The sequence below is a fragment of the Emys orbicularis genome, chromosome 22 (genome assembly GCF_028017835.1).
Source record: "Emys orbicularis isolate rEmyOrb1 chromosome 22, rEmyOrb1.hap1, whole genome shotgun sequence".
In the NCBI taxonomy this organism is placed as follows: Eukaryota; Metazoa; Chordata; order Testudines; family Emydidae; genus Emys; species Emys orbicularis.
The window spans coordinates 17,867,147-17,894,226 of NC_088704.1; the positions used below are offsets into that span (position 1 = coordinate 17,867,147).

Genomic DNA, 27,080 nt, shown 5'->3' on the forward strand with positions numbered 1-27,080 from the left:
GGGAAGGAAGGGGGAGGGAACGTGCTGCACATACACACACAAACTCCTGCAGTTTACCCACGCTTTTTCCAGCTAAAACGTGCATTAATCTCACTCCGAGCAGCCCCAGGACTGGTTGCTGCTCCAGGGACGTGTCCCCCTGTGTCCTGAGATTGGACTCGATCGTGGTGTTTAGTTATGTTTTTTGCACAGGGGCACTTCTAGGATCTGATGAGCATTTGTAGTTCGCTTCCTCCTGCGCGTGCTGTGATCAAATCTGTAATTTCAGAGGTTATTTTCGGCAACCAGCTTTGCACAGTGGAAGATCTGCTGGGAAGAATCCTCTGAAAAGCAGCCGCGAGTGGGGATGGCACAGAGGGGCAGCTGTCAAGCTGGCATGCCACTTCTCCTGTCCTTGGTATGAGGCAGGGAACGGGGGGCAGACCAGGAGGGCTGACCCTGCTCCCCATCTCGCCCTGCCTGCATGTCTCTCGGGCGCTTTAGAGATTGTGGGGGCTGGGGCTGCTGCTGAGCAACAACACTGCTTCAAACTGAGCCTCAACTTAATACAGCAGGGATGGTAACGCTACAGCAGCCTCCTCGGCGCTTCCAGGACAGCAGGAGAACCAGGGCTTTGCTTGCCACTGTCTAATGCCTGGGACTAAAATGGAATTTCTCACCTGGATTTTGCCGTCCTTGGTTCTGCTGTGCACCCAGCAGCACAGGTGTGCCAGGTAAGGGCGTGTGTGTGTGGTGTAGGGGGGGGGGTGCTCCAGGGTCTTTACTTATGTGTCATTATCCCCCTTTGCCAAGGACGCCCTGAGTTCATGGGCTGCGGATCTCTGTCTGGCAGGGAAAGTGGGTCTCGATTGGAGAGTTTGTCACAAGGTGCCCTACTTTTATCACTATTCCACCAGCTGAGCAGCAGCGTCCCGGGTTAATCAAGTGGGAAGCCCGTTAACAGGATGTCTGGGGAAGGCTTATCTCTAGGGCACTTGGTCTAAATTGGAGGCAATCTCTAAAATTAATGGCATTTCACAGGCCCGGGATAGTCCCGTCCCTGTTTCAAAAGCAGCAGTCCCTGCAGTTTGGCCATAAAACTCGGCTAACTGGTGACTAAGAGCCTCCCCAGACGTAACAAAAAAACCAGACTGCAGAGATGCATGTACTGTAGTTGTGCCCAAAGCTTTAGCTAAGGGGCTTCATTCCACGGCCTGGGGCTCCAGCCAGCATGTGGACCTGGGAGAGCAGCAGAGGGCTGGGAAAGTGCTCAGAGAGAAGTTTGAAAAACAAAGCAACCCCATTTAAAAAAAGTGTAGGGCTAAATCGGTGCAATTGTTAGTTACGTTCACTCCGAAGGTGTTAGCTAGGCAACCAGCTCGGATCCAATTTGCGATGTTCTTTATATACTCTCCACGGATCTGGAGGCTGAAAGTGGAGAAAGCTTGCCATGGTTATGCAATGAACGCAGAAGGGGGAGGAAATCTTTAAAAGAGAGAGATCTAGTTCAGGGCATCTAAAAGCAATGCCCAAGGTTTTCCAGGCAGGCAGCCCTGGGAGGGAATGAGGGGATTCCCCATCTCCTCAAAAACAGTGGATATGCCTATTTGTATTTGGGGGCTTCAAGACGGTGGGAATAAAGGCCAAGTGGTGATTGTGCACAGAGGAACATGGTTACTGTGGTGTTTGGGATTATTTGCTGAGGTTTTATTATTTTATTGAGAAGCAGGACAGTCCAGTGGTTAGAACAGGAGTCAGGCAACTGAGTCTTATGCAGGACTTTGCCTCTGATTGACTGTATGACCTTGAGCAAGGTACCAAAGGCCAGATGCTGATACACTTACATGAATACCTTACTTCTGAGGCATTCCTGTGACTTAAGAGAGTCACTCAAGGAGTAAAATGCTACTCACTAGGTGAATAAGGGTGTCAGAATCTGCCCATAATTTCAGTACCACAGTTTCCCCACCTATACAGTTAGGATAACATTGTGATTTTTGGCTGAAAGGTGCTGTACAAGTGCAAAGTATTATTATTTTAAATAAGCAATTACTCTTCTCTAGCCTGTGACTTCAGGATCTGTTTCAAGGCATAGAAAGAGCCTGGATGTGTACAATGTGTAATTTGTTACATAAATTATTTTATTACTGGATTAATTGCCTAGTTACTTGGCTTTCTTCCTACAATGACACAATAGTGATGAATTGTTTGTTAGAAATACATATACTTCGTAACAGAGGAAGGGGACAGCTAGAAAAATACAATTGCTAGCTTTTGAGATTTAATATTCTGTGTTCAAATGATGTTAGCGGTTTATCTTATCTAAAATTGCCAATAGCAAAAGATTCTGAGTTCAAAGACTACCGTGTTTAGTACAGTGCAGTCTTCTGAAAGATCACTTAGAACAGGGTTCTCATTGCAGATGAAGTGGTGAGCTGTATTTGAAAAGAAAAAAGGCTTAATGGACACCTGGTGTATTGCACCCTAGCCAGACAATAATACAAATAATAAATAATAATCCTGGAAACCAGCCTGCAAATCATTTTACTCAAGTTAAATTAAATGGAACTACACAAACAAGTAAAATTACTGATGTGTAAATGTTGGCAGGATTGGGCCCAAAGTTATTCTAATGAAAATCTGCATTCCTGAGATTTTGGGTGGGAACCATGAAACCAATGAAAGTTAATATGGCTGGTGAAACGTTGGAGCTGAGCATCAGAAATTGCAAACCAGTTTCCACTTTGTTTTTAAGGCTGGACAAGGAGAAGAATTTCACCATTGAATGTTAACCAAAATAAAGTTTAATGTATGTAGTCTAAAGTTGCCCTTGGGTTATTGAATCATTATTTACAACCGAGCAGAAACCGGTTTCCATTGAGTTCACATAGGACCTGATCCAAAGTCCACTAAAATCAATGGATAGCCTTCCATAAACTTCAAGGGACTTTGGGTCAGGCTCTAAGTGCTGAAGACAATTCTTAGTGCTATAGCATCTGTAAGCAGCAAACTTAGACATACCAGACTCTTTACAGGTGATGCGATTCCTTTTCCTTATTTTAAAAACGCAATGACATTCTAACTTATTTTCTGGTTTAAAAATCAATTAAAGCATTTTTAAAAATGCATATTTAGCATTAATCTTATCCAAACCCCACTATCCAAACTGAGCTTCATGGAGAAATGTGTGACTAAGGCTGCACAATCCTCAGGTTGAAGTCCTGTGCAAATGCGTGTAAATTCTGTGTGCGCTAACCAGTGTTGCTGAATTGTCACCTCAGGGTCCTGTTCTAATCTCTTGGACTGATGCATATCCTTTGGCCACTGCAATAACTCATCTTGTAAGGGCCTGGAGAAGAGTATACTTTTCTCCATCTACCCTCTGTGCCAGAGATGCACAGGTTTGTATAGTAGAAGGTGCTTTAGCCAGGATATATTTTACTAGTAGTTTCGTACACTGAGATTAAAATGTAAAATTTTATCAGTGGCTACATTTCCTCTTTATTGATCTAATTTTGATTTTTAAATGTGATGCCTTGATCATAATGACTGCAGTGGTGCCAAAGAATACATCTCTCTGTCCACAGATTCCATGGATTGTAGAGGAAGAGATTATTAAAAAGAAAGTGCTGTTTGGAAGATCCTTAACACCACAGTATTAGTTAAGGCTTCCCAAGGACCAGCTTTAAAGTTAAATACCAGAACTATCATCACCTTTTTGTTTTTTAAGGAAACACCCATAGCCTGCTCATGCTTGGCACTTTCTGAACATTGCCTATCTCAAATAAGATGCTCAAGACTGGTATAATTTGAGGTCTCCATTACTTGTGCTGTTTGACAGAAATCAATGAGCCAAATTCAGCCTTGAAGTCAGTGAAGTTGCATCAATTTATACCAGGGCTGAGGTTATCCCACTGTGTTTATTAGTAATATTGGTATTCGTTTGCAGCTTCCTATGTGTTTGGACAGAGCTTGGCACATTGCAGACACTCTCTTAATACAAATAAATAATAATTGAGGTGCATTAAAAGAAAATGTAGTGAGATGTCTTCTCTTGCAGTGGGAGAGATTCATGTGCAGTACTTACTCCGATTACTATTAATAGGAGTCATGCGGATGTCATGCTCAAAGGTTTAAAAGGCCCCTGACTCTATAACTCGCCAGTGAAATAGCTTTTAATTCTCTAATTAAAAATAGACACATAATCTTTTATACTTGTTTAAAAAAATTCTATTTGTATGTAATTAACTATCCTATTGAATTGTACATCTCTCAACCTTTTACTCCCAGTGATGAGAAGAGAGGCTTGCAAATGTGAAATATATGCGAAGAGTAGACTACTTCATGCAGCTTAAAACTCACGGAGAAATGGAAATAAAGACTTTGATGTTCATAAGGTTGCCATGAATTAAGCCTAATGCTTTTTCAATTACATTTCAAAATATGGAACATATTTACAGTTAGCTTCACTTAGAGTCAAGGATGGCAGATGGAAAGGATACACATATTACTTTGGATAATCCTGGAGCCTGATACAGGCTAGATCATTCACTGACCTTGCCTGATATTTAAAGGCCTTTTTCCAGGAAAAAATGGCAGAGAAAATGATATTGAAATGAAATAAATTTACCTCCATACTAGTTCTCTGGACCACACACAGTCAGCTATTTAACAGACTGATTCTTTCAGGTGAAAATATCCATTTGCAGATGCTCAGTTGCCCACAGACAGTGTAGAATGTAGGCTGGTTGGGTGGCTTAAAGGCAAAATAGGAGAGATACAGGGAGCGAGAAATTTTCCCCACTGCACTTCTAAAATGAGAATACATGGCCACTAGTGTGGATTACCGTGACCTATCTACAAGTTTGATCTAAATTCAGCACTGCTGATGGCCATTGACTTGCAGAAGGTGCTTGGGCTTTTTGTGTTGGAGAGAGTAACTGAGATTCCTATCTCTCTCTATTCTTGTTCAGCAGCCACTGGACAGTGCATTCATTCCCACATGGCTTAAGTGAAATATTTACCAAGTCTTTTGCTCACTGATATCAGGGAATTTTGACTCAATACGTTCAAGGAGTGTCCCAGGAGATAGTAAGAAGCGGGCAATATCCCAGTTGATAAACCATGCTGCATTAGTGAAAATGCATTTATTTTGCAGCTGGTTGGAGAGACACATCATCTGAATTAGGTGTATATGTTACCCACATCCCCACTGTTGGCTGTGTTTATACCCCTAGGAGAGCTGCATTTCTTGGGAATATTTATTTGAGGGGCTTTGTAGTTTTCCCAAGTTGTATAATAACCATAAACATCAGCTTTTTCTACTAGACAGGAAAACTAGATTTATTTATTTTTTTCAAGAAAGAAAGAAAAATGAGGCTCTTTTCCATGGTGAGTTACCAATTGCATAGATCAAAGCATCAGAGAAATGTAGGTCTAGAAGGGACCGCAAGAGGTCATCTAGTCCAGCCCACTGCATTAATGCAGGACCAAGTAAACTAGACTCCCTGACAAGTGTTTAACTAACCTGTTCTTAAAACTCTCCAATGATGGGGATTCCACAACTTCCCTTGGAAACCTATTCCAGAGTTTAACTGCCCTTACAGTTGGAAAGTTTTTCCTAACGTCTAACTTAAATCTCCTTTGCTGCACATTAAGCCCATTATTTCTAGTCCTACCTTCAGTGGACATGGAGAACAATTGATCACCATCCTCTTTATAACAGCCCTTAACATATTTGAAGACTGTTATCAGGTTCCCCCTCCTTCTTCTTTTCTCAAAATTAAAACATGCCCAGTTTTTTTTTTTAAACTCTTCCTCATAGGTCAGGTTTTCTAAACCTTTTATCATTTTTGTTGCTCTCCTCTGGACTTTTTATCAACTTTTCTCAACTCAAGTTTGTCCTCAACTTTCTTAGAATCATAGAAGATTAGGGTTGGAAGAGACCTCAGGAAGTCATCTAGTCCAACCCCGTGCTCAAAGCAGGACCAACCCCAACTAAATCATCCCAGCCAGGACTCCGTCAAGCTGGGCCTTAGAAATCTCTAAGGATGGAGAGTCTACCACCTCCCTAGGTAACCCATTCCAGTGCTTCACCACCCTCCTAGTGAAATAGTTTTTCTAATATTCAACCTAGACCTCCCCCACTGTACCTTGAGAACATTGGTCCCTGTTCTGTTATCTGCCACCACTGAGAACAGCCTAGATCCATCCTCTTTGGAACCCCCCTTCAGGTAGTTGAAGGCTGATATCAAATTCCCCCCCCCTTCTCTTTTGCGGACTAAATAAGCCCAGTTCCTTCAGCCTCTCCTCATAAGTCAGGTACCCCAGCCCCCTACTAATTTTGTTGCCCTCTCCCCAATTTGTCCACATCCCTTCTGTAGTGGGGGGCCCAAAACTGGACGCAATACTCCAGGTGTGACCTCACTAGTGCCAAATAGAGGGGAATAATCACTTTCCTCGATCTGCTGGCAATGCTCCTACTAATGCAGCCCAATATGCCATTAGCCTTCTTGGCAACAAGGGCACACTGTTGACTCATATCCAGCTTCTCGTTCACTGTAATTCCCAGGTCCTTTTCTGCAGAACTTCTGCTTAACCAGTCAGTTCCCAGCCTGTAGCAGTGCATGGGATTCTTCCGTCCTAAGTGCAGGACTCTGCGCTTGTCCTTGTTGAACCTCATCAGATTTCTTTTGGCCCAATCCTCCAATTTGTCTAGGTAACTCTGGACCCTATCCCTACCCTCCAGCATATCTACCTCCCCCCAATTTAGTGTAATCCGCAAACTTGCTGAGGATGCAATCCATCCCATCATCCAGATCATTAATGAAGATGTTGAACAAAACCAGCCCCAGGACTGACCACACGTCTTAAAGTGTGTCACCCAAAACTGGAAACAATACTCCAGCTGAGGCCTCATCGTTGCTGAGTAGAGTGGAACAATTGCCTCCCATGTCTTACATAGGACACTGCTGTTAATACACCCCAGAATTATATTAGCCTTTTTCTCAACTTCACCACGTTGTTGGTGCATATTCAATTTGTGATCCACTATAACATTTAATTTTTTTCTTCCTAAGTGTAGTACTTCACACTTATTTTTATTGTATTTCATCTTATTGATTTCAGACCAGTTCTCAATTTGTGAAAGTCATGTTGAATTCTAATCCTGTCCCGCAAAGTGCTAGCAACCCTTTCCAGCTTGGCGTCATCCACAAATGTTATAAGCATGCTGTCTCCACATTATTATCCAAGTCATTAATGAAAGTGTTGAATAGTACCGGACCCAGGACTGACCCCCACAAAACCCCCCTAGAGACCTTTTCCTGTTTTGACAGATAATACTATGAGTACATTTTTTCAACCAGTTGTGCACACATTTGATAGTAATTTCATTTAGATCACATTTCCTTCACTTGGTGTTCAAGCAAGGGCTAAACGCCACATTTGTGGTGATGCAAGTCGCTGCCCTGAAAGAGAGAGTGCAGACGAGGGTTAAAAAACCCTCTCCTGAACTGCACCTTGCAGAAAACTTTCCAGAGAAATGATCCAGGAGCTTGTTGCCCTCCTGTCAGCATGGCACCCACTCTGACTTGGCGCAGGGTAAAGATAAGCTTTTTTTTTTTTTTTAATTGCGTGCAGGTGTAAGCCCCTAGAGTTTTAGGAATTAATAGCTTACTTTTATATGGTGCCTTTCATCCCAAAGCACACTGTACAAAAGCTTAGGTCAAGAAATGAAGTTGCTGAATCAGCTGAAGGTGGTTTCATTTCTTCCCATCTTTATTACTTGGATTATAAAATGCAAATCCTCTCCAGCTTGCATTTCCATGCCAGTCCTCATGTTTCCAGGTAAAATTCATGAATAACATCTCAGGCCTCAGATAATCTCCATGGCTCATCATGGGTGAATGGATTTCTCTGCTCTTGCACACAGCCTTAGGAAAGTGGGCCCTGTGTAGGGAAGGCCACAGGGGTGGGGCTATGGAGGTATCCCACACACCACGCTGCTGGCAGGCCATCTCTATCACCCCCTCTCCCTCCCGACTCTCGTGGCAGGCTGTAGTGTGGTGCGGAGGGTTTATGTGGGTTCTCCGAACTTGCATGAATGTCACTCCAGATGTGAATTTCACCATGTTTTCCATCCAGTCAAATAGTAAAGAGTCCCTAGTATTTTTCATTAGATTAGGTTAAAACAAACAAAAGTTATATGTCTAGTACAGCGGTCTGGACTGGATGACTTATCCTTCCAGTCCTACATTTCTATGATTCTATGTACAATACCCTACTTGGATGTTGGTTGGGAATGGCTATTATGGAGAGTTCTGAGGACTAGAAGTTTTGGGGCCAAATTTAGCCCTGGAGTGAATGAGTATAATTCCTGTTGACAGGAGTGGAAATTGTGCCTACTTACACCATGGCTGAATTTAGCTCTTGGCCTACAGCCCTGTTCACTCTGGCACAAAGACTCTGCTGCATTATTCCTAACTCCTATATTCTTTTACTTGATCCTTTATCTTCCACACCATCCAAATGAAAAATCTAGTGTCGTTTGGACAGTATGATTAGTTATAGAGGTTACCACCATGTAGATTAGGACCAAAATTAAGGTTTTTCATAGAAAAATCTAATATGAATAGACAGTTTTCAATAACCTAATTGTTAATGTTTTAAAATTAAATCAATTTTTGTTTGTTTGGATTTACATATTCTCTGCCAGTGTTGGTAATCCAAGTAGCCAACACTGTGCTAGTGCCTGAGAAATAGAAAGTGACTAGAAAATAAGTGAAATTGACAAGTCTAATTTTCATTGCCCAGTCAAACGAAATTCAAAAAGGAAACAAGTTGTATAAAAGCAAATTGGCTCTTAACAGTTCTCTGAGTTGTAATACTTTGATATCCGATCTGGTGTAAGTGGACATAGCTCCATTGACTTCAGTGCTACACCCATTAGTTACACTAACCTATACCAGGTGAGGATCTGACCCTCAGGCTTTATTAATAATAGGACCAAGATTCCTTTTTAATTTTGTGGTATATTGTGCTGTGGATTTTTAAGTAAAATTCCCCATGTATTGCAATCTGCTTAAAATGCATGGCATATGTGGCCCATCCTTTTTAACCTGAGATTGTCCTTTTAGCTCTCTTATTCGTGTTAATGCCACTACCATAGAACATCGACACAGGATAATACCCTCCCACTCTGTGGCATGCTGTAAATGCTGAGGCTTTTATGGAAAATAAATGTCAAGGGAAAATGAGGTGATCTTATTTGTCAAAAGATATGATGCTCCTGACAGTTCTTTTACAATGACTTTATTTCTGTTATAGCAAATGACTGATGATGAGTCAGTCATCTGGGGCTAAGTTCTCCAGGCAGCCACGTAACACATTTTGGTGTGAAAATGGAGCTGCAAAATTTGTTTTCTTAAATGTTTCAGATTCATTACGCAATAGTAGACATAGGACTTTGGATTTTTATAACATCTTGCAGCTAATGATCGCAAAGTGTTGTACACCCAAAAACCTGAAGTGCAGATTCTGACTTCCTTATGGATCAGGCCCCAAAGACAAGTACATGAGATAAGCAAGGGATGCATGCAGGAATCTCTTCACCCTCCACCAGAGTGCAGCCACCTCTAAAGCTAACCCTGTCATTTGTTTAAAAACACAAGACCGGATGACAAATCTATCCCTAAAAAAGTGCATGGGATCTTTAATGACCTGGATTTCATGCCTATGTCTCAGGCCAAGACTTACAAATTACCAAAATAAATAAATAAAAGTGAAACATTTAGAAACAAAATATTTGAAAACTATTCCTTTCTTCGCTAATCTGCCAAGACCATACTTCTGGATGTCATATGTCCCCTGGACTAACTGATAGCATCAGTGATACTCAAAACAGGTCAGGAAATGCAAAAGAAAATAAATAAAAATATCACTGAGCTGCAATATTCACCCTCAGCTGCAGCAGGAGAAATGCAGAACCTTGACTTTGGGTCTTGGCAGGTGAGTGAGTGAAAGGGTAACTTCACTTAAGTAAATATTGGCATTTCGATATCAAGGCAATAGGCATCTAAGAAATATCAAAGATAATAGATAGAGATAAATGAGCTGGCTGCACAGGTGACAAGACCCAGCAAATAGAAAAAAATTATAGTTGGAATAAATCATCATAGCCTCCGTTGAAGTCAGGCTATGCCAATTTACCCCAGCTGAGGATCTGGGCCAGCGAGTCCTCTGAGATACTTAGATAGGTGCTGTAGCTAGCTAGCTAGCTAGGTGAGTCAGTGTGTCAAGAGAATATTATAAATTTAAACAAGCATCCCTAACCTTATGAGGTAATGAAATTATGAGCTAATGAAATTTCATTGTTGGGCAATAACTGTCCCCATGCGTCTTCAAGGTCACTTTACGCCTTGACAGCTCTATTAACTCAGGACGGCAATGTCTCTGTTACTCAGAGCTTACATTCACACGCTGTTATCCCAAAGCTTCCTTACATTATTAACTCCATTCACATGTGGCAAGAACGTCATCTCTGGGATAATCAAATATTCCCTGTTCAGCCCATGGTGAGAGGAAACATAGTTCTGGTGGCTGATGCTTGCAATAAGTGTAAATACTGAGCTGAATACACCCTTAAGTGACACCGTTTGGAGAAAAAACCCTTGTGCCTATGTGGGTCAATGTCACACAAATGTTCCAAGAAAGTCATATAAGTCCCAAGGCAAGAGCTGTTTATGGTATATTAATCTGCAGCCTTTCATCAATATTTTAAAAGGTTTCTCTTCTGCTATCAGCAATATTTTTTTTAAGCTCCATGCTTATTGCAGAGCTGAGTGGAAGCAGCTGCACCAATGCTCCGACAGCTCTGATGTGGTGCTTGCATCCAGTTACATGTGTCTCTGAGAGACTTGAGAGTTACCCACACACCCTGGTAGACAGGATCTCGTTGCTAATTTATAGTCCAACAAATACTTCCCATTTCAACAAGCAGGTTTTCATACTAATTTTCTGATAGCAGCAGGAGAAGCTCAAGAGATTATGCTGTCAGCTGAGTGCGTGTGTAGTTTTACAGGCAACTCCTATTAACTTTAAGCTGACCTGGGAACTCCCAGCGACTGGCACTGAAAGTGGAGTTCTAGAGATCAAATGCTGATTCTACTTTTCTGGAGAAATCTGAAACTTCCATTCAAAGAGTGTTTTCAGAATAGTCCTTTCAGGACTTTGCTTTTTGCTGCCTCTCTGCTTTTCTCAACTTGTTCACCCTTTTGACCAGAGCTTTGCGGCCATTTCAGGTCACATAAGTTTGCATCCCCTCAAATTTGCTTTTCTTTTTGTGTTTGCATGGGCCTATTGTGCTTTTCACAAGAGAAGGGATGATAAAACTAGTCTCCTGGCTCTATTCCAGCTGAATTACGTTCTTCTTCCCTGAACTCCCCTGCTGTTACAACTGGGTATGTTCTTCACCTCCTGACTGTTGGGTAGTGTTGCTTTGAGCTGTTAGTTGCTATGCTCCATTATTGAGGTAGCTTCATTTCAGTGGTAGATGAAGCAATTCCTGAATGCACTAGGTGAAGTACTTTGTAGTTTTCTGGGACTCCTCCACCTCTTCCCTTCCATGAGGCTTAGCAAGTGAGCCCTTACCATATGCTCACTTATTTTCTTTCCTTGACACAAAATGACTGTCCTATTATCGCCACCTCTCTGGGCAGAGTTAAGAGGAAGAGGACCTTTGGAATTTTTCACGTCCTTTACTCTTTTTGGGACTCCTAATCCTTTATCCTGCCTGTTCCATCTCACACTGAGCCACTCAGAAACTCCATTCTCTTTCACATCCAGGTGGATCTGGATCTTTGAGAGAGAGGCCTGGAATTAAGTCACCAGTGTCTGCAGGTGAAGTTTAACTCTTGTCATCTCACCAGTAGGGAATAGATCCCCCCCCCAGAAGAGTAAAAATTGATGAAGGCAAAATTGGCCCCCTGATGGTGTCACATGTTATGACTGATTTGTCTCAGGTTCATTCAATTCACAGGGCTTCTCTATGGTCTCCGCAAGGTGTTCTTTGATGTATAGTACCTTGGCCACTAGAACTGGGGCAGAAGTAGTTCCTGAGCTCACTTAAGCAGCGGTTTGGTGGATGAAGGAGAAAGCCCTGCAGAACCTGTGAAAGTGGGACTGTAGAGACCAGAGAGATGGCCATTATATGAGGGATGGATAGATCAGTGGCTGCTTTTTTAATTATTGTAAAATTTTTGCATTTTGATTGATACTTTCTAGCCTGAGGTTTGTTAGTACTGGGGTCAGGTTGGCTTTGGGAAACAAAGATCTTTTAAAAATTGAACTAGGTAACTGGAGTTAGCAAATATGACTTGAAGCACCTAGGGTAGACACAGTTTAACACCTTTAAAATTGTGTTAACACATTGTGGTGTTAACCCAGAGGTCCCGATTTCCTGACCCAGCAAGAACACCTAGATGGTGCTTAGCAGTGGTAGATAGATGGTGCCTAGGCCATCAATAAGCTAAGGCCTTTGAGTATGTTGGTACTCCAGTGCTCTTACTTTTTCCAGATAATCTCTGTTATTCATATGATAATTATATAGTATATTTGGTTTCATTTGAGCACTTAAAGATTCCTGTTAAATGAGTATGTTGCTTTATTATGCTGTCAGTTGAGTACACAGTGAAGCCGGCTTATGGCAAAGTCATGTTTGTCACACAACAGCTTCACTACAACTGGAAATACACCTTGTATATCAAGATGCAGTGAAGCAATTCAGGATTTATGGTCTTTCTTCATAAACCAAATCTCTCTATCTCCACATCCCTCCATAAGCAGGTTTCACAGAATTCATTAATAACAGAATTGTATCCCATTTCTTTTTCATATTGGAGGAAAAAAGGAAGTTGAATTAAAAACAAGATCCTAGTTTGGTTCCAGTGACTAACTTTCTCAATTATTTTTTTCACAACAAGGAAAATAAATCAAGTCATTTTAAACCTTGGTTTTATTTATTTAGGAGGAAAAATAAACAAACTAAAATATATTTGTTCTTGACCTTATGTCCCCAAGGTAGTCTGTAGCCTTGTCTACACTCTCTTTTAGTCTAAACATCATTTGTCCCCCACCCCCACAAATAAATGAAACAATCCTCCTATCAACTCTCAGTACTGCTCCAATCATGCTGAGTTGCCTACATTTTATCAGAGCTCTAGTAATGTACATGTAAGTCTTCTATTTTTTTCTGCCACATTTTATTTTTTCTACACATGGTGAGGTTTTAAAAGCTTGCTTGGACACTTATGGTTTGGTGTGGGTTTTTTTATCCAGAGCAATGAATGACATTGGAGATTACACAGGCTCCAACACAGAAATATCCTGGTTACCTAATCTGGATGATTTAATGAAAGGATATGCACGGAATTTTAGGCCTGGAATTGGAGGTAAGAGTCTGATTTATGTCTTTTCTGATTTCTAATGTATTCCTTGTATAATCTAATGGCTGAAATGGATGTAAATGTCTGCCCTTTGCTGGATAAAATTAAGTGTTTGTGAATGTCTTGCTCTTAGATGTAGTGATAATAACAGTAAGAATGGTTTTTGTTTGTTTTGTTTTTTATGTCAGCCTTTGCAAAAAGTCCCAGGGCACCTCACAATCTAGCCCAATTAAAAACTGCATCAAACCAGTTATCTTTTCAATTTTGAGTTCAAATTTGAATTTGCTGTGCCAGAGTTTCTCAGTGATCACGCTCCTCCCCCCACACTATGAACAACCCTCTTGTTTTGTGGCTTTGGAATAAAAACAAAACTCAGAGCAGGTTCGTCAAGAGGTTTCCAAACCTTCCAGGTACACCTGGGCCAGTCTACAGGATTGTGTCAAAACCATGCTCACTGTGCCGTTCCACCTGGTTCCAAAGCAAAAGTAAGGGAAACTTGATGGTTTCCACTGAGTTTTGCTTTGAGATTTTGCATTTGTCTGAATTGGAAGCTCAAAGCAAAACTCAATGGATGTGAATGCATTGTGGGCTAAAGGCAAAAATGTTCTCCTGAGTCCTTGCACGGTGATTCTGTCAAGTTTCACACATGTTATTAAAAATGAGAGAGGCCTAACCCACAAAGTTTGGAGCCACACCTAGTCCCAGGTCATTGCAAATTTCAGTGGCATTTGGATCTGGGGTGTTGTTCAGGTCCTTTAAAGTTGAAGTCAAAGGGCCTAATTCCTTTCCATTCATCAATGGGAGTCTTTTCATTGACTTCAATGAGTGTTGGATCAGGCCCTAAACAGGCTCTTTTTTTCTCAGGTGAAAGAGCAAATCAGTCCATGAGTTGGGGCAAAAACATACCAAGATGTCAGGTTCCCTGGTTACAATATAAAGCGTAGCAGTGCTCTGAATTTAGGGCAATCCAGTGAGTCTGCAGACATCGACCTTAAACAATGTACTAAATAAAAGGAAAATAACTCTGTGCTTTTCGGGTCCAGTGTTACTGAAATGCTTTATAAGGAAGTAAAATCAGTTGCCCAGATTTTCAAAAGCAACTAGTGATTTTGGGTGCACAACTTGGGATGTCTTGAAGGGGCCTGATTTTCAGGAGGTGGGGGCTCAGCAGTGTGTGAAAGTCATGGCCCTTTAAGGTATCTCAGTTTGGGCCCCTCAAAATGGAGACCTCCCAAATCACTAGTCAATTTTGAAAATCTTGGCCAATTTGACAAGGTTGTGGCTGGCCTGCAAAGAGACTGTAAGACTTTAAACTTAGTAACTTGGCAACTATTATAGACTGTTCTGTAGCTCAAGGGGCATTTTGTTTTCCCTTTTGAGCATGTGTCCAGTTCAGCTGATGCCCATGTGGCCTGCGTATGTATGTGGACCTGGATCTTTATAGAGTTGCAGCAACAATACAACATACATAGGGTGTTTAGATAGCATTGGGCAACCCCCCTTTCCAGTGTTCTTTCCAAATGATCACTCTATCCCAATCTACAGAACAATGAACCTAGCAAAGCATGCATGTGAATAGAAGCAAAACTTCCATCTTGCCAGGGCAGAAGAAATTCTATTAAGAATCTGGATACGCCGGCAAGTCAGTCAGTTTATAATCAGCTTTAATTGGCACTCTCATAAGCCTTAATGTTATTTTTCACCTGAAGCAGCTACTTTCTAAAGGGGTGAAGTTTTCTTATCTTTGAAAATGTCAAAGAAATTACTTCCACTGATCCTTAAAGCTGAAGGCTTTAAGCAATACAAGCAGTTCCTATTTCCCCCTGAGTTCTTACACCACTCCTATCACCATGGTATCTGAACTGACTTTTGGAAAGTCATTTTGTGGTCCATATCAAGTGGTGATCATTTCTGTACTTGGATACTCAAAGTAGGTGTCATGATTTCAAGGGGTTGCCACCAACTGTCAGAGATCATGACCAACCTCCCTTTCTTTATGGCTAGATGGGAGGGTTTCTATGGAAACTTGGCATCACAATAAGAGGTTGGAAACCCATTGTTCTAAGACAGATTTTATTTTGGGAAACTGTGAGCAGGGGAAAGGATATTTAGGGATTCACTTCTGTGAACTGACTCCATATGAAAAGATTGACAAAGCTAGTGCATATGTAGTCACACCATATCCTCCCCAATTTAACGTGTCTCTTTCTCAGGCCCTCCTGTTAATGTTGCCCTAGCGATTGAAGTAACTAGCATTGACCACATCTCAGAAGTTAACATGGTAAGTTGCCATTTAAACTTGTTAAGACTGGAAAGCTGGGAATGCTTATACTGTGGTGGTGGGAAGTATAGAAAACTGATTAGGCATGTATGATTGTTCTACATAGAACGATCACTAGCTGAAATGAATTGGCAAGGAGAGAAAAAAATGTCCTACATTTTTCAAGTGAAAAATTGATACAGGAAAATCCTATAAAGAGCAGACTTACAGCTGCATGCTAGCCCATAGGCCAGATCCTCAGCGACTGTACATTGGCATTGCATATCTTCACTTGAGCGACACTGATTTGCACCAGCTAGGGATCTGGCTATGTATGTCCCATTTAAACTGGCTTAGTGGGGAGGGCAGGGTTGGAGTCTGAAGTATGTTGCCCTTATTGTTAGGAAAACTATTTTTAAGAATTAAATCCAATTTCTACTCCAATTCCACTTCCTCCTGGACACTTCTGGAAAGAGGCCTACGGAGCTCAGCCTCTTTTTTGCCCCTCTGCAAAGCCACTGAGTTGTGGGATGCTCCCTTAACCATCGCAGCCATGCCCATACCCCTGAACAAAACAACAGGCTACATTCTAGAGCATGTCACGATACCATATATCTAAGAACTGCAAAGATCAACTGCATTTTTGTAGCCTATTAAACCTGAAAGATTTATTTTTAACGCTATAGCTGTGACTTATCACTGACCCCCTCTCTCTATTGCATTCACCTGGGGCTTTTATTTTTTTTAACCTGACTGAAAAAAACTCTACAAAAAACCACTGGTCCTACTTAGGAAAGGTGCTCAGGAGGGATATTAACCTGATTCTTCCCATCAGTCTCAGACAGACATGCAGTTCTTGCTACACAGTATACCTGACAATGCCATTGAATCAGAGCAGTTAAACACATGCTTGGGTATCTTGGGGTTATCCATGGGTAGAAACAGACAAGAGACATTAAAATGTCCAGGCAGTTTTATTCTGATTGAGTATAAAAATATTCCAGCGCACAGGAAACAGCTATTAGATGTTCCAGGCTAATACAATGAAATTTGACCAGGCCCCAAGATATCATCATTGTGTTTGTTTCACATGGTTTGTTAACTGTTGGTTCTTCTTGTGCTAGGAATACACCATGACAGTATTTTTGCATCAGAGCTGGCGAGACGACCGGCTGTCTTACAACCACACCAACGAAACTCTGGGCTTGGACAGTCGGTTTGTGGACAAGCTCTGGATACCAGATACGTTCATAGTAAATGCCAAGTCTGCCTGGTTCCATGATGTGACTGTGGAAAACAAACTTATCAGGCTACAGCCTAATGGAGTCATTTTGTATAGCATCAGGTAAAGAGAGAGAGAGAGAGAGATTTCTCTTGCGTTAGCTTTTTGAATAGACTCTAAAAAATAATCACCCCCTTTCCCTAGATTATTTTTAATACAACCATTCATTTTAAAAAACTAAAAAAAACACATTAGCCTGATGCATTTCTGTTGACGACCCCTCATCTCTCTGCCGGGTCTACACTGGAAAGGCACCTGTGGAAACAGTAACAAGTTTCCCGTCATGTAATCATTAATCACAAGTACGTCATTAACAGAGCACAATCCTGCTATAATTGGGGTTGTTCTACAGCCACCAGCCCAAGAGGCAGTGTGAACAGAGCAAAGAGTTCCTGGGTTCTGTTGTTGACTCTGCCACTGATTCCCTAAGTGACCTTGGCCAAGTCATCTAGAATCTCTCAGCTTTAAACTTCCCCATCTGTGCAATGGCAGTAGTAACATTTCCCACCTCTCAGGAGTATTCTGAGAAAAAGTTAATGTGTGCACAATGCTTTGGAGCTGTAGGGTCAAATTCATCCCTGGAGTAACTTCATTGACATTACACCAGAATGGATTTGGCTCACAAAAGTCTATAATAGTGCTTATTTATTTATTTAGTAGTATCTGGTCTTGAACAAGTCATTTAACCATTCAGTACCTGTTTCCTCTACCTCAGAGGGGTGCTGTGAGGACTGGTTAGGATAATAGCCTAAAGGGCTTTGAAAGTATTACTGTTTTTTGATGTGGGCATGGCAGCAAAATGAGGACAGAGACATGCATGGAAGTAAGCAGCAAGCCACAACTTTTATTAAACTTTAACACAGGGAAGAGGCACTATCTGCCCATCACCCATACTCTCCTGTACCAGGCATTTAATTTGTTCCAGTGTGGGGGTAACAGGGTTCCTTACCATATAACTCATAACGTGGGATAGGCTTTCCTCAGCCTACCCCCTAGGACTCAGCTTTCTCTGAGTCTTAGCACCCTAGATCCTGCTGTGAGCAGGACAGAAGGTGCAGCAGTGTGGGGACCTTGGCCTGTGAAGGTCACAAGGTATAATCCTATCACATGAGCCCAAGGCCCATCACCAAAATCCCAGGTCTTTTGCCCCTGGGAACCGTTCGTTTTATTCTCTTAACCACACTGGAAACCAGCTGTAAGTTGCGACAAACAACTTCACCCCAGTACCTCAGTTAGGTGCCATGCGTGTTCCAACTCAAACCACTGTGGCTTGCAGATGCTGCAAAAACCTCCCTCCCTGGTTCTCCACCAACTGGCACATGGAAGGAATTCCTTCCTGACCCCTAAGCAGGCGATTGGCTAGACCTGCAGTATCTGTCAGGCTGGGTTCCCATTCCTAACTCAGATGGGTAGGGTGGGCTGCTGGAATGGAGCCAAAAGAGGCTCCACACGGCCCCTGCAGCGAGTTAAATCCTGGGAGCTGGCAAATGCTGGCCAATCAGCTGGCCAATGGGTGCCAGAGACTCCTAGGGGAAGGAGCTACCTATTGTCCCTTGGTGAGTGTCTCCCTCCCTTGCTGCTGGGAGGGACTGACCCCCTTTTGCTGCCAGCCCCATCAAGTTCCCCCACCTGTTGATGCGGGTGAGTGGCATTTTAATAATAGAGGTAGGTTAAGGGTTTCCAACCCAGTCTTTGGATTATGGGGAAAATTACATGCCAAGCTATGAAAGCCTACAGCCCTCTCTGAATATAACTAACTGGTACTTTGATTTTCTTTGAATGGGGCAGGATTACCTCAACTGTGGCCTGTGACATGGACCTTACCAAATATCCCATGGATGAACAAGAGTGCATGCTAGATTTGGAGAGCTGTGAGTACGAAAGTCTGAGCACAGTGATGCCTATAACGTATGTTCTGTTGAAAGCCTGCATAGATAATCCTTGGTTCTGTGAGTCAACTTAAATCAATCAAATATAAGGACTGTTTTGGATTTAGTAAATATAAGGCCCAACACCAATTCCCTTGATTCCAAGTTTGGGCATCAGGTTATAGAGCCTTACAGCACTAGTTCAAAACTGCTGCAGTTAGGGTTGCCAGGTGTTTTGCTTTTGACCGGAATGCCCAGTTGAAAAGGGACCCTGGCGGCTCCGGTCAGCACTGCTGACAGGGCTGTTAAAAGTCGTTGGTGGCGCAGCGGGGCTAAGGCAGGCTCCCTGCCTGCTTTGTCTCTGTGTGGCTCCCAGAAGCAGCGGCATGTCTCCCCTCCGTCTCCTACGTGTAGGGGCAGCAAGGGGGTTCCGCATGCTGCCCCCGCCACACGTGCAGGCTCCCCAGCTCCCATTGGCCAGGAACCGTGGTCAATGGGAGCTGCGGGGGTGGTGTCTGCGGAAGGGGCAGTGCGCAGAACCACCTGGCCGCGCCTCCATATAGGAGCCGGAGGGAGGACATGCTGCTGCTTCTGGGAGCTGCTTGAGGAACCACTGCACCCCTGACCCCCTCCCATTCCCCAACCCCCTGCCCCAGCCCTGATCCCCCTCCCGCCCTCCGAACCCCTCAATCCCAGCCCGGAGCACCCATCTGCACCCTCAGCCAGAGCCCTCACCCCCCCCATGCCCCAAACCCTTGGTCCCAGCCTGGAGCACCCTTATGCACCCCAAACCCCTCATCCCCAGCCCCACCCCAGAGCCCGCACCCCCAGCCCTCCTCCCTTCCCCCTCCCTTATCCCAACCCAACCCACTGCCTCAGTCCGGAGCCCCCTCCTGCACCCTGAACTCCTCATTTCTGGCTGCACCCCAGAGCCCTCACCCCCAGCTGGAGCCCGCACCCCCTCCCGCACCCCAACCCCTTGAGCCAGCCTGGTGAAAATGAGTGAGTGAGGGTAGGGAGAGCGAGCGACAGAGGGAGGGGGGATGGAGTGAACGGGAGTGGGGCCTCAGAGAAGGTGCGGGACAGGGGTGGGGCCTTGGGGGGGAGGGGCAAGGGTATTCGTTTTGTGTGAGTAGAAAGTTGGCAATCCTAGCTGCAGTCCAGAACTATAGAACTGAATCCAGCAAGCTGCTGAGCACCCTCTATTCCCATTGGACATGGAGAATTGGAAGCTTAGGGCCTGATCCAAAGCCCACTGAAATCAGTGGGAGTCTTTCCATTAACTTCAGAGGGCTTTGGATCAGGCCCTGAGAGACAAAGCAGAGCGTACAGAGAGACTGGGCCCCAGGGCAAACTTCTGAGTGTTTTTTTTTCTCTAAGAGAAATCAAGAGGGGCAGAATTCCATGTGTGTGGGGACTGTTATTGTGACTAGCCCCCGTAAAGGGCTCTGTCTTTCCTTGGCAACACCTCACCCCTACACAGGAGTCAGTCAGAATCTGGGCTATAGACTGGTGACATTCTATTTAGTGCTTACGTGGGAAACCTGTATAAATTGTGTCTATATTCTACTCAGGCGCCATTCTCCTCTTAATCAGTGTGTAATTCCCATTAGCATTAATGCTTTGGGGACAAATTCACTACTGACGTAAGCAGGCACTACTCATTGACAGCAGCGAATTTGGCCTTTTGTGGCTACTTCAATGGGAGAGTAGAGTCCTGATGTTTCCAGAGATTTAGGACTAGCAGAGTACCTGAGCAGGGGCAAACACATTGCCACATTAGGGTGAGCGTCAGTCGCTCTCTTTCTTTTATAGCATTGACTCTGTTTTCTAGGCAATTAACCACAATACATTTTCATCCTGTCAAAAATAGCAGTCTGCAGTTTTACTTATGTAATAAGCAAATGCAGAGGCAGCAGACAATGAACTAGCAATCAATTCACTCTCCCGGCAAGTTTTGCAGGGATTTTTATTTATTTATTTAATTTGAGGATTTTTATTTCAGTGCAATAAACATAAGTAGAAATAAAGCCTCTTTAAACAAACATATTAAAGCAAAATCAGGGGAAACTTTCCCCCTGTTGTTTCCACATGCCAGGTTTCTGCTAGGCAACTCCTAACCCAAACCAAGGTGACTGTGTATTCTCACCTTCCTGCAGCATTGAATGTGATCCATTCTTAGTGCTGTTACAAGATACCTTGCTCTATTTCTATCTAGACAGCCATTTCTCACTAGTAAGGGGATGCTGACAGGTTATGCATTAGGGAACAGATTCTCTGCTGTGTCTAACTTCTGCAGGGCGCAGCATGGGGGTGATGAGATGCCAGGTGGCTGAGTATAACTCTCTGATTCCCTGCCTCACCTTCGCCCCAAAGGTACAACTTAGAGTAGCCTCCGTGGATCACCTCATGGCCCGTCTTGCCTGTCTTTACCTCTGATATGTCCTCTGCACCAGGGCCTTCAGAAAGGGTGATGCAGGGGCTAGCTTCATTGGCTCTATGCCTGCCCATGACATTGGGATAATCCCCAGTGTTGGGGTTGTGACCAGTCTTTGCTCCATCCGCTTTGCTTGACTGGCACAAAAGTATTGGAAGCAGCACAGAATCTACCCTTATAGATGTAAAAAAAACATTGTTTTTACCTGTGTTATGAATGAACACCTTAGATGATTCAACCCGAAGGAATCATTAACAGTCTAATTTACTTTTCACTAATCCTGCTGCTTGGTTGCTGTTTTGCAGTTCTGTCAGTTTGGATAATGAAAATGTGCTACTCCATTCAGCTTTAATTTGTGGTCAGATTCTCATGCCTTAGCATAATGTTCCTGTGTTTGGATTGCAAACTCTGCAAAGGAAATATTCTTTTATTAGTTTGTTTTCCAACTGTTTCCATTGGAATGTAAACAAAAAACACAATGGCCATTTTCTGTTGCTCTTAGGTTTTTTTAAAAGCTTATTTTTAAGTTGTGTTCTCCACTTCAAAGCTCTTCCAAAATTCTGAACAGTGTGAGCTAGCCTGGATTCTCCCCTTTGAGGGAACACTATTCCAGCTGGGTCACTGGCAACCTCACTGTTGATAGGACATTGATTATCCAGGTTGAAACACAACATGTTTGCTGTGGGATTGATGATGAGCAGCATGGCAGAGTCATCTGAGTTTCACTTTGAGCCCATCAATCTTTATTTTTCCCCAAACCTTTGCATTTATTCAGCTTCTTTTGGCAGATGGCTACGCTTCAGAGGATATCGTGTACCACTGGTCAGAAAACCAGGAGGAGATCCATGGGCTGGATAAACTGCAGCTTGCTCAGTTCACAATCACTAATTACCGCTTCACAAGAGAAATGATGAACTTCAAATCTGGTAACAGATTCTGTCTCTTCATTGCAGACATGCTGTCAGCCTCCACTATCTGTAATAGACAATCCCCTCTCTTAAGTAACCAGTTTAATGTGTCCATCTGATTTCCAGTACAATTTTATTTAGCTCGTACCTAAAGAGACATACATTTTTTGCTGGTCCCTTGGGTAGTCATTGCAGTATATTGTGACAAATCCATAGCCATCCTGGGCTTTGTGTTTGCCATAAGGCTGCACATGGCTTCCAGTCAGCACTTCACAGCAACAGCAGAGCTAGAACTCAGATCCTCCTGCTCTAATTTGCAATTCAGGCTATAGGAGAATCTCCATTATTCCTAATAATATTGTGCTTATGATATCAAGTTGAGTAGTTCTGATTCCATCCACTAGAGGGTAGTGGTACACATACATACTAGCCTGCCTATTGCAATGTTTGTAAAAGCTTGAAGTCATTTCTTCCCTACTGATTTTTGTCCTCTTACATGTAGTTAAATGCTCATTTATGCTGCCCCCTTATCCATCAAGCTCTTTCCCTGTTAGTTTTAAATTAACGTGATATTTTAAAAAAATCTAAATTTAGTGTCTGTAGGACTTTCTGCCGCAGATTATAAAAACCTTAAGGCAGATCACATTTTGAAACAGTGTCGTTAGAGCAAGGGATTAGGAATCTGGACTCCTGAAATCTATTTTTGCTCTGCTACTGACTCACTATACAACCCAGGGCAAGTCACTTGACCTAGTTTTAGGACTAACAATGCTGACACTAACTATGGTGCCTCACAGGGGTTTTATGAGGCTTAATTAATGTAAAGCCCTTTGTGGCCCTTGAATGAAAGATGATGTAAAAGTGCAAATCAGCGTCATTACTCTTGTATATTATTTTATTAACTGTGTAATTGTAAAGCCAACCTTCTAACACACAACTTTATATTTGTCCTTTGCCCACTCTTCCCACCAGCGGGTCAGTTTCCCAGGCTCAGTCTCCACTTCCACCTGCGGCGGAATCGAGGTGTTTACATCATTCAGTCTTACGTGCCTTCCATCTTACTGGTGGCCATGTCATGGGTTTCCTTCTGGATCAGCCAATCAGCTGTGCCTGCTAGGGTGTCACTAGGTAAAAAGATTGTGGTGTTGGGATCTTGAAAGGGAGGACATGTGAAGGCCATATGTTCATCTCCAGTGTGCCATTATTGGAACAAAGCACATTTATGAATGCTGTGTCTGCACTGGCAAACCAATAAGTCCTTCAGCGGGTTTTCTTCATGCTTCAGTGTCTGTCACTGGCGGATGCTTCTGTCAGGGCAGAATGAGCTAATAAAGGATGGAAAATAACAGTTTAATGCTGTTATATTGTATCCCTAAAAACAATAGACACTACTAATAAAGAGACAGTGCTGCAGTCTTACTCCCACTGAAGTCCTGAGTAAGAGGAGCAGGTGCTAAGAATAGAAAAGACTCTCCAGGGGTTGTTCTAATGGATCTGTCTATCTGTGTCTGGTAACAGAAGCCACATTGAGATTTTCAGAGCTGCCTTGGGCATTGGGTGCCCAGTTCAGAAGTGGGTGCCCACATCCCCTAGCTAGCTTGGAAAATCTCAGCCAGCTCCTCTCTAGGTAGAAGTGATTGTTTATTACCATTGGGATGTGTTACAGAACTCTAAGCCAAGCTTCTCATGCTATTCCCTAGGTATAACTACAGTTCTTACTATGACCACTTTGATGGTCAGTGCCCGATCTTCACTCCCACGAGCCTCTGCCATCAAGGCACTAGATGTTTACTTCTGGATTTGCTACGTGTTTGTCTTTGCTGCTCTGGTGGAATATGCATTTGCACATTTCAATGCGGACTACATGAAAAAGCAAAAAGACAAGATGAAGGCGAGCAGACAGAGTGGAGAGGTCAGTAAGCTGTGTGCTGGTGGCACCGGGGAAGGCTTTGAAAAACAACCACCCTGGATTATAACCTTGTCTTCAGCCAGAGTAAATACTCCCCTCTGCTGCCCTTTGGTAAAGTCATTCCCTGAGTTGTTAACCCCACCATGTGAGTGTTTAGCCCCTGAATGCCACCATGCTGATTGCTGCCTGTTGGCAGTACAAGTCAAAACCAGCTCAGAACAATTAACAGGATACAGAGCCGATATCATCCCCATGCCACAAGCGGTTGGGACTGATTCTCATTCTGTTCCTGTGTTTGGGACAGGGTGGGGGAGTGGGAGGGAAGGGACACAAAGGGGCTTTTAAGCTACATTTGTGTTCCTTGTATTCTGGAGATGTACAGGACCTTTGGAGACATGTCCAGCCCTTGGTGTAGATTAGAGCAACCCCAATGTGCTCTGTTCAAATAGTCCCCAATATGCCCCCCACCACCAGCCAGGAGCAGGACCAGTGTAGAGCCCTTATGTCAGTTCTACACCAGCCGGGGAGGCCCCACGCCCCAAGGATATTCTCAGGTAGTTGTTTACTTATGGGCCCTTTGCCTGGCAAGAGGACCATAAAAGGGCTTCAGCAACCCTGAGAACCAGGCCCATTGTCTTCAGTGTTGTCCCATGGAGATTAAATTCTCCATTGTGTGCAATGGATTCCAGATAGATCCTATTTTGCTCAGCATGAATACAACTTGTGTTCCAAAGTAGACCTATGCAACAGGTTGCAAGAACAAAGCAATTGCTCATGTGAAATTCCTTCCTGGACCTCTTAATTCTAGATAGCTCCGTTGTTCCCTTCATGCCCTTTAAGTGGCTGATGAAGCAGAATGAATTGATTAGGGAAAAATGCTTTTGACAATCCACAGTTTGCAAATTTCCCCCCACAAATCTGCAGGCACGTGAATCCCTGGACTTGATTTTTATTATGATTATGATTATTTATTATTATTTTATTGTTTATTAATTAATCTTGCTAAGCTGCTAGCAGATACAATTGATCTGCGCTCTTTACTGAAACCTACCCAGGAGCATCCACAGCCTTACAGGACCCACCCTGTGTTTCAGGCCAATCAATGATCCTTTCAGCTGGGTAACAGTCTCTTTGGAGTGGATCAATACCACTTGTGAACCAGCCCAGTGCTGAGCATGCTGCCTCTGCAGTGCCTCAAGCCCCTGCAATAGTCCAGGGAATGTAAAATTATAACCAGAATTGACTCCTGAGTCTCCTGCATGGCAGAACAGAGCCATTCACAGCTCCCTCAGCCACTGCTAGCACTGGAACCAAGTACTGTCCATCACATTTGGCTCTCCTGCATGTCAGACCATTAGGCCACCTGGCTAGCTCTGATTAAGTATTCTGACTCTCTTCCCATGCAGATTGTCATAAGAGGTTCTTCTCTTTCATTTGCAGATCAATGTGAAGAACGCCATTGTTTTGTTTTCCCTTTCCGTTGCGGGTGTGAACCAGGAACTGGCCATTTCCAACCGGCAGCACCGAGCTCCCAAAACCCTACCCGGATCATATGGCTCTGTAGAAGTCGAAACTGGAGAGACAAAGAAGCAGCAAGAAACTAAACTGGAGAAAAAGAGTGGCTTAAAGTCCCTCTTCAAGCCCATTGATGCTGATACCATCGATATTTACGCCAGGGCAGTGTTCCCAGCAGCCTTTGCAGCAGTCAATGTTATCTACTGGGTTGCTTACACAATGTAAGAACAAAAATGTGCTCCCAAGAGGTAAACTGTGGGCCAGAATTATGCTCAGACAGTACAGAGTAACTGAAGAAACTGTATTGGTCCATTTCTTGTCAAAGTGCTTTCCAATGCGCTGAAGATATTTCTCAAATGCAGCAGAGTACCATTTTTGTTTGGCTCCTACAATCAACTCCAGCTAAAACTGGGAGGGGGGGAAATTGGCCATTACCAATTTGGTTTGATATATTTGTTATTACTAAATTCTGCCAAACAATCCAAGGATCCTTTGTTCCCCATCTCATCTTGAAACAATTTCTCACATGTACATATCTTCAGTGAAGGTGCCACCACCAAATCCTAAAGCACAGTTGGTAATTTTCCCTTTTCAAAGGTCAGCAGATAACGAGGCTCTGATTTTTCCCATACTCTTACCATGTCCTTTCTTACAGCACAGCTAATCTCATGTTTTTACATGGGAGTGACTTTTCTGTGTCATGCCAGTTGTGGGACAGTTCAAGTTTAACGGGGGTAGGAAAATGGCAGTGATCTCTACATGTGAAGACCGCGGGATTGAAGTATCGGGAGCAGAGCAAGGCAGAGGGTTTTTCTTTAATTATTATTTGTCTTGGATAAAGTATTTAGAACACTTTTGATTCTCTTCTTTAGTCACAGCATGAAATAAAATATATTGTATAGAACCTAACTGAATTGTTAATATCCACTGTGTTGTATTTCAGATCTAAGCTAAGGAAAGTCTTTCTTTAACTGCGTAGACTTGATCATTACCTGTTAGGTTCACTCCCTCTGGGGCACCTGGCATTGGCCAGTGTCGGTAGACAGGATACTGGGCTAGATGGACCTTTGGTCTGTCCCAGTATGGCCGTTCTTATGTTCTTATGACTTCCTGTATATTGCTATTTGCCAATGTAATTGCACCATAAATGGACAAAGTGATTTAAAAATACAGGCTGAGCCTAGGGTCCTTGTCCAAAAGGACTTAGGGTAAATTTTTCAAAAACACTGAAGTGATTAGGAGCCTCGATCCCATTTTCCAAAAAGACTTAGGCACTGGGGAGCCTAAGTCTCATTGGCTTTCAGTGAGAGTCAGGTACCTAGCAACCATTTGTGCTTTTGAAAATTTCCCTGTTAGGCTTCTAAGTGCCAAAGGTACTTATGAAAAGTCATAATTTTCTCCTAAGTCACTTAGATGCTTTTGAACATTTTGTACTGACAGTCGAAGGGGCCTGATCCTGGGAGATGCTGAGTACCCACAA

The 27,080-nt window shown here is 43.2% G+C and overlaps 1 protein-coding gene across 1 annotated transcript; it reads left to right on the forward strand.

The window, feature by feature from the left end:
• Positions 1-630: 630 nt before the first annotated feature.
• On the forward strand, positions 631-25,825 carry GABRD (gamma-aminobutyric acid type A receptor subunit delta). The gene is made up of 9 exons (XM_065421300.1): positions 631-713; positions 13,315-13,427; positions 15,635-15,702; positions 16,806-17,026; positions 18,752-18,834; positions 22,057-22,194; positions 23,149-23,304; positions 23,877-24,088; positions 25,526-25,825. Exons 1-9 carry the CDS (start codon positions 631-633, stop codon positions 25,823-25,825), a joined length of 1,374 nt encoding a protein of 457 aa, XP_065277372.1.
• Positions 25,826-27,080: the final 1,255 nt, after the last annotated feature.